At 45.9% G+C, this 8,026-nt stretch overlaps 1 protein-coding gene across 1 annotated transcript; it reads right to left on the bottom strand.

The window, feature by feature from the left end:
* Positions 1-1,729: 1,729 nt before the first annotated feature.
* On the bottom strand, positions 1,730-7,545 carry LOC139910218 (Krueppel-like factor 6). The gene is made up of 4 exons (XM_071897437.2): positions 7,239-7,545; positions 4,375-4,957; positions 2,923-3,046; positions 1,730-2,377 (listed from the first exon to the last, which is right to left on the bottom strand). The coding sequence occupies exons 1-4, from the start codon at positions 7,338-7,340 to the stop codon at positions 2,326-2,328; spliced, it is 861 nt and encodes a 286-aa protein (XP_071753538.1). The 5' UTR covers positions 7,341-7,545; the 3' UTR covers positions 1,730-2,325.
* Positions 7,546-8,026: the final 481 nt, after the last annotated feature.

Genomic DNA, 8,026 nt, shown 5'->3' with positions numbered 1-8,026 from the left:
TATGTCAGCAAGTTGGTACACACACACACATATATCTAGTCCTGGTCTGCTCTCAGTTCACCATCACAACCTGCAGAAACAGACCAGAAACCTCTCCCAGTTCAGCCTGCAGCTCAGTTCAACCTGCTGCACAACTGGTTAGACTGGTTTTAGAGCTGTTTAGTGACATCATCAGGAACCGAAACTGGGGCGAATTTACCGACTCATCCTGAGTTAGAGCCGGGCGATATGGTTGAAATCAATATCCTGATAATCATAAGGATTTTTTTCCGATATCGATATATATATCACGATACGGCTCATGTCTGCAAAATCACGTTTAGCAATCAAATTCATGTTCATCCCATTGAATTGAATGGTAATGTTAGTTGTGAAATTTTAAAATAATATTCCTTAAAATATCTCATACCTCATTTTGTCAGAGTTTCAACACAAAATTAGCTTGTTATCATCAGTTTCGACAGCAAAAATGATGTGATTCCACTGAAAGACGATAAACGATAGTATTGATTTATCGCCCAGCCCTAACCTGAGTCACAGACTTATCAAAACATACATAAACACATGCTTCTTGTTGGAAATGACACATCCTTTTGAAGAGAGCAGGCCCTCGGACAGATCAACAGACATAAACGGCCCCGACCGGAGAGTATTGTTTGCGGTAAATCTGAAGTTAGACCACGTGTCGTGAGAACGTGTTTCCAAGACTCTGTACCTTTGACAGCGAGTTACAGTCCATCTGAAGTGCATCCATACGTCCACGCCTTATACTACATAGTAGTAAACCAATACAAAACCGAATTGTTTTTTCCAAGTGCTCCACAATTCTGTCTCAGACCTGGGTCATTTTTGGAGAATATGATTTAGTTTTGATATAGTTATGATATGATATAGTTGACAAACAATGCACAGAAATGTAAAAATGGCAGTCATTATGAAGCTGATATATGGTTATTTTTTTATTATTCTGGAGGAGTCTGTCGCGAGACAAAAGGGCAAAAGTGCGACCGTATGGATCAGAGCCTTTATAAAGCTATTCAATCTCGCACTACTGCATTCGCAACCCCCCCCCGTGTGTGTGTGTGTGTGTGTGTGTGTGTGTGTGTGAGTGATCTATTTAACAGGACAAGGCCACTTACATAAGGCATCAGTAAGGTCAACAGTGCATTTACAGATAGAACAAAAGAGAAGAGCGAGAGTAAAGAAAATCAAGAAGGAGAAAAAAAACACAATCCCATGATCAAGACAGTTGCCAAGCAATAGTGGTATCCCCAACGTAAAAAAAAAAAAATCAAAAAAATAAATGACTGCCTTATGTTTTTTGTACAATACTATGATATTGAGTAATATGTAGGTAGCTGCTCTCGAATGGAATTTTGTTGTCCTATAAGCGAACAGGTGAGCAACACATCCCCAGATCCCATGCAACTTCTGTTATAATGGCAATAACTGTTTGTGTACAACTGTTTTTTTTTTTTTTCTTTTAAGATACAGAGCTTACACAATGGACAACAAAATGAGCTTTATAGCGTGTACGTTTTTGAGACAGGCTACGTAATACATTGCACATTTAATAGCTGCACTAAACATAACAACCTCCCACTTTTGAATCGGGAGCTGTATTTCCACCTCCGGGCAGAAAGGGGGCGCTCTCTCACAAATCCACCAGACTCCTCCTCCCCTCCCATCATCCCTCCCTCCCTCCCTCCCCTCCCCTCCGCTCCACACCACAGCCAACAGACTCAAACAGCACAGACAAAACCTTTTTTTTTTGTTTTTTTTTGCTTGCATTCATCCTCAGTGAAACAACAGATACTCTCCCCCCAACCCCCCTCCCGACTCGTATAACATCATCCCCTCCACGCCATTCATTCGCGGTTCCACAATGCAAGCTCCATCCGCTCCATAAGCCAGCACAGGCATCCAGTCGCAGGCACTCACAGTCCTCATGCGCACAGGCAAACACACTGTCATTGGAGGAGCGGCAACCCCTGCAGGAGTCCCATAATCCTCCAGAAAAAAGCGTCGAACACCATACAGGAGAGTGTCTCTTTTTCCGTCTTCTTCAGCCGAGATTTTTTCCAGTTTTTCCTCTCCTCACACACACACTCCTCCATAAAAGCCTTTCAAGAGCAATCTCCACAGCGAGGTGTTGGAGGCACTAAGTATGGTGCAAATAATAGCCTGCTTTGCTTCTTTTTTCCACTGGCTGGAACACGGTGGTGTCCCTGTAACGCTCCCAGGACACCCCGGCCTCTCCGATCCCCCACAGGTCAGGGTGTACAACCAGAATCATCCCTCAGAGCTCTCGTCACGGCGGCCATCTTAGATGTGCCTCTTCATGTGCAGCGCCAGATGGTCAGAGCGGGAGAAACACCTTAAGGAGGCAAACGGAGAGAATTAGAGAATTAGCTAAGCATTAAAGTAATAAGCTGTGTCATTTTCATAGAAGTAAATATCTGTTTTGCTACTCTCTATTACTGATTGATATAACACAACAGTGATTCAACCTATAGTTCATGAAAGCTTTTCCGTTGTCTGTTCTAAACACCAGCTGTCTGGTTGCTCTTTCCTGCCGCACATGAAGTGATGCGTTTTATGTTTCTGCTTTGTTTGGAATAAACAGAAGAAGAAGAACTGGGTAGTTAGCATGAGCAGCGACAGCCGCCATGGCTGAACAGACAAAGAAAAGAGCACAGTGTCTAATTTGTAAGAAGACACATTGTTTTTTCCACCAAAACAACAAAGATTATTCTGTCTCACTGCAATGGCTTTGACCTTTGACCTCCTTACTACTGGCTGCTCGCAATGTTGTTGGTGATCTAAGACTGGGAGCTTATTCTACTGTGTCACCTATCGTCAGTCACCCTGGATGAGAGCGTCTGCTAAATGCCTAAACTGCAGAATGTGCATGACTCTTACCTGTCGCAGTGAGTGCATTTGAATGGCTTTGCTCCAGTGTGCTTCCTGAAGTGTCTGGTGAGTTCATCGCTCCGTGCAAAGCGCCACTCGCAGCCCTCCCATGAACACCTGTAGGGCTTCTCACCTGCAGACGCACCGGACATCACAACATTAACATCAGCCAGAAGAGTGAAGGGTATTATCTGTCAAAGAGTTTATTAAAGAGCTTGTACTGTAGATAGACTGTAGATAGATAGAAAGAAGCCATTGTTCTGAACGCTTGGAAACTTTCTTCCCTTTACAAATGTGCTTCTAAAGGTTTTGTGAAGAGCTCATCATTCAATAGCTCTAAAATACAGAGGAGCCAGTCTGTAGAAGTGATAGCGCTTTGTCAACCAATTAATTAAATTACCTTGTCTTATCTTGCTTTGCCTTACTTAAACTACCGCCCTTTGAAAAGCACCATAATTTGTTATAATTTTCAGCTATCAATCACTTTGTAAGAATACGTGCCACTTTTTTCAAACAGTGTGGATTCCTCATTTTGGAACGAAACTCCTCCAATATACACTGGGTACGCAGTTTTTAAGTGATTACTTCTCTGAGTGATATAAGACAGAAAATATACTAAATCCGGCACAAGTAGGTGCTGAGCAGACTGAGCTGAGGAGAAAAACAGCCTCTGACTCGTGGGGCTTGGGATCTGTGGCATGCAGCTTTAAGGAACTGCTTGAGTAGATACAGTAGCCGGCTTATGTAATGGGGGGGAGCTGCAGGAAAAAATAGAGACCGTTCCTAATGGTCCTGAAGGCCATTAACCATGTGGCTAACGTGGTTGGTGAAGAATGCCAGGAATGCGGCTTCCTCTGCTAATGGGCGGCACAGCTGTAAACAGCCTGGCAGAGGTCAAAGGTGACGAGGGAAACTGCTCACATTTGAACCCCGCACAAATAACTGCAAATGTCAGATTCCCATCGCTTTTTTTCCCTGTCAGAATGCAAAGCGGTGAGTTCTGTTTTCCCATGGTGAAATCTGAGAACTGTTGATTTGTTTTCAGGATCCACATCCTCTGGGCCTTGCTCGCCCACAAGAGAGCGTCCCTCCCCCCCCCCGCCGTCCCTCTCTCTCTCTTTATCTCCCTTCCCCCTGCATGAAGTCACGTTCCTCTGTGTGAATTAGGTCACAGTTGAGGGCATTCCTCCTGACAAACTATTCAAAGTATGTGGGAGCGTTTTCAGCACTTTGAGCAACAAATCAACAGCCAAGTGCACTTTTTTTCTTGCACAAACACCCACTGCTGGAGGTTTTTACTCATCACCTGACTTGATTAACATTCCCTGAGCGAGAAATGTTTTAACAAACACGAGGTCGTAACCAGACGGGGCGGTATTTCCCCCCTTGGGGTGTTCGCACTCGTGACATTACCATTTTGCATGGTGGCAATAACAGCTTCACACTGTGGACCTTGTTTACCTGTGTGCGTGCGCTGGTGTGCTTTGAGGTGGGAGCTCTTGGTGTACACCTTCCTGCAGCCGTTGAAGTGACACCGGTGCACCCGTCTCCTCCCGTCCGGCGAAGCCTCCCCGCTGGTCAGCCCCGACCTGTCCAGGCTCCGGCCCACGCCCCCAGTCCTTATTTTCCCGGGCGAGTGCAGCACAGTCTGTATCCCGCTCCACACCTGGGCGACGGAGCCCTCCTTGCCGAGCTCGGGGGAAGACGGCGGGGTGCTGATGACCGTGGAGCCCAGGTCCTCCCCCCCGTCGCCCAGAATGTCACTCAAAGGGTTGGAGGAGAAGTCGAGGGTGGGGGAGAGCTCCTCGGAGCTGTCCGAGGCCTCGCTGCTGGCGTCCGAGTGGAAGCTGCCGCCGTCGAGGTGCTGGACGTCCTGATTGTCTTCCTCCTCCTTGATGTGGGGGATCTTTGGGTCCGACTCGCTCGACTTGTCCCCGCAGGCGAGCATCAGCTTGCTCCACAGGTCCTCCTGGCTCTCGAACTTGAGGTCCGTGGCCGAGACGTAGGGCTCGCTCTGGAGGTACCTCTCCAGCTCCAGGCATGTCTGGTGGAGAGAGAGCGAGAGAGGAGAGAGTGAGCCCGAGGCCTGTAACGCAATGCCTCCCCTTCGACCGGAAAGTCCCTGAGACACCGAAAGAAAGCGGTTTGTTTTATGGGAAACACAAACTCCAGTGTTCTTCCACAGCGTGCACTGTGTTTATTCTTAGCAGCGGCAGCAGCAGGGGGAAATGCTGTGACACTGTAACACCACAGGCCCTGCTTCCTCCCTCCCTGCAGGAACCAGGCAATACACAATGTCCTATGCAGAGGATAGTCAAGTACATTCTAAGGGTGCCCTCTGAGGCCATATCAGGGAAGATTACAAGCACGTTTCCTTCTGAGAGCATTCAAGAACACAGCGCTCTTTCCGCGATCCAGCAGAAATGCGCGTTTGTGTGTGTGTGTGTATGTGTGTGTGTGTGTGTGTGTGTGTGTGTGTTGGGGGGGTCATGAAATTTACATATGCTACAGAGCCCCCCCAGTGGGTTAGGGAAGTGCTTGTAGATCTTTTAAATCTATCAATTATTCAACATAATGTGGATTTAATAATGCATTTGGAGGCATCGCTAGAAATAACATAGCACACCAGGGACTGAGAGGAGGGCGGTCTGGTTCACGGGGGTCCATAAAAAGCCTAGCATGAATACTGCACAAGCTGCTGTGAATTGTGGGCTTATTTTCTTTGAAAAGGAAGTGAGGGCACTTCCTCAACCCGCTGCAGTCAGTTAGCATAGACCAGACATCATGGCCACTAATAGGCCCAGTGCACTGCCTGCCTGGGCAACTTTCTAATGAAGTGGCTTGAAATTTACTGCCATTACAACAAATATAGATTTTAGCATAATAACATTAAAAAGACTGTAGAATTTCAATAAAGTTGTGTGAAGGCCCTTAAAGCACTGTAGTAGTTCTATAATAGGTTTTAGAAAAATATGCAAAAATCACAGCAAATGTACAAGTCCCTATTGGAATATTATAAGAATACTATAATACCATAAGGGATTAAAAAACACCATAAAGTCTGACAAAGTCACTATAACCTCACTACTGAGAATCACAGACTATACTATAGGAATATTATAGGAATATAATAGTGATATCATAGGAGATAAAACAAAACAACATAATGGCACTATAAACACACTATAAGTCTAGAATGGGAATATTGTAGGAATATTATAGTGATTATTTTGGTTAAGGTGAATACGTCCACGGTGAGTGTTTCTCGTCAGCAGTGCTGGCTGCATCCCTGGCGAGCTTTAAATGTCTGGGAGGGCGACTTGGCCCGGAGCCCGAAGCGATAGAAGACAGACAGAAGCGTGTTGCCAATTCATTTCATTTCCCAGACCGAACAAGAAGCGACTTTCCCCCCCGTTTGCAGTATAAAACTCCACTGTTCTGTCATCCAGGGGCCGCGCGGTCGAGCCAAATTGGAACAGAAATCAGTCTCTCTCTCTCTCTCTTTCTCGTCTCTCTCTCTCTCTCTCTCTCTCTCAGTCTCTCTGTCAGTCTGTCACTCTCATCTGCGTGTGTGTGTGTGTGTGTGTGTGATAGAGCGAAAGAGCGAGCGAGCGAGAGAGAGAGGGAGAGAGAGAGAGAGAGAGAGGTTCGGAGAGAGTGGAGAGAGAGACAGCGCAGAGACGCACGCTACTTCATTCAATCGCAAAATCTGCAACATTATAACGTTTTATTTTATCACTAAATGCCTCTACCACCTGCTAACATGAGACGAAAATATCTGTAACAGTGTTTTCGCCAGGGACCCTTACGAAAAAAGAACTATAGTTATGCTATAATACATTTTTAGAAGGATACAACACAAATACAGCAAAACTACAAGTCACTGAATGAATATTATAGGAATGTTATATAGTGATAGCATAGGAAATGATAACCATATAAAGTACGATAAGGTTACTATAAACTCACTATTTAGTACCGCACACGCACACTATAAGACGCTGTATGAATATTATAGGAATAGATTATAGAGATTTGTCGTTAGGGGAACTTGCATCATTTCCCCTATACACACACTTCACGTTAACGTTGCGATATATGTGCGTAAAGGGCTAGTTCTATAGGGAAATGTGATAATAACAGCAGCAGTAAATCAAACATGGGATTACGTAAACAACTTTGACGTTTGCATGTTCACACGCAGCTGTCATGCTAAGCAAGTTTCCCGAAATTATGAAATTCTTTGCACTTTTGCACAAGATTCAGACTTCAGCACGGGGCGATTTGACAAGTTGTACATTTAGATCGAGGGAATAAATCGTTACCTGCTGCCAATACTCTTCCAGAGACGGTAAAGCTGAAAAGTATCCGGTGTCGTGCACAATTTGGAGCTCCTGAAAGATGCTGCACATAGGGATGACATCCATTTCACTCCTAAGATGCAGCCACAAGTAGAGCCGAATTCAAGCTTGTTGAAAAACAGAAGTCTGTCGTGTTTGGAAAGAAACTGGAGTCTTGGCTGTATTTGCATGTATAATAAGTCTGCAGTCGTGCGCTTCCAGTGGAGGTTTGCGCGTCTGACGCACCGAGAGCGCACAACACTGAACTCTCCAAAAGTCCGTCGGCGCACTGTAAACTTCCCCCCCGATTCAAAATTACAGACAAACCCACCCCCATGTGATTACATTACGTTTCGGCACGTCTACCAATCGGCTCAGCGGAGCGCACCACCCGCCTACCAGACCACCCCTGTCCAATGCTGTGACAGAACCGACTCATCCTGTCTGATGTGGTTGGTGCGCCGGCCGAAGCGTCTCCAGTTCCCATTGGACTAGATGAGCGCTATTTTTAGAGCGCTATATAACCCGGACTCCTCTCGTACCACAGTGAGGAAGTCAGGTTTCGACCGACTCAAATGTGGATCCAGCTCCTCCAGAGCGGCAGCATGTTGGTCAGACACCCGGCGAATGTGCAGCTACGCACCAGCGTCTCCAAATAGACACACCGCATTTGGCCCCACTGTTTTATTTTCTCTCATATGCAGTACTGACATTTTATTTTGGCGAGTCAAGACTCGAACGTGAAGATGGGAGTTTACAAAGCGAGTCACACT

This window comes from Centroberyx gerrardi, chromosome 13 (assembly GCF_048128805.1).
Source record: "Centroberyx gerrardi isolate f3 chromosome 13, fCenGer3.hap1.cur.20231027, whole genome shotgun sequence".
In the NCBI taxonomy this organism is placed as follows: Eukaryota; Metazoa; Chordata; class Actinopteri; order Beryciformes; family Berycidae; genus Centroberyx; species Centroberyx gerrardi.
Note: the sequence above shows the minus strand (reverse complement) of the source record. Positions and strands in the feature narration are given on the sequence as shown.

What these genes read in the sequence shown, in the direction of transcription:
- LOC139910218 (XM_071897437.2), bottom strand. Translation starts at nt 7,340, where the DNA reads ATGGATGTCATCCCTATGTGCAGCATCTTTCAGGAGCTCCAAATTGTG. An exon ending in TGGAAGAGTATTGGCAGCAG is followed by an intron (nt 4,958 to 7,238) that starts GTAACGATTTAT and finishes TCTCTCCACCAG; the next exon opens with ACATGCCTGGAGCTGGAGAG. An exon ending in ACACCAGCGCACGCACACAG is followed by an intron (nt 3,047 to 4,374) that starts GTAAACAAGGTC and finishes GTGCGTCTGCAG; the next exon opens with GTGAGAAGCCCTACAGGTGT.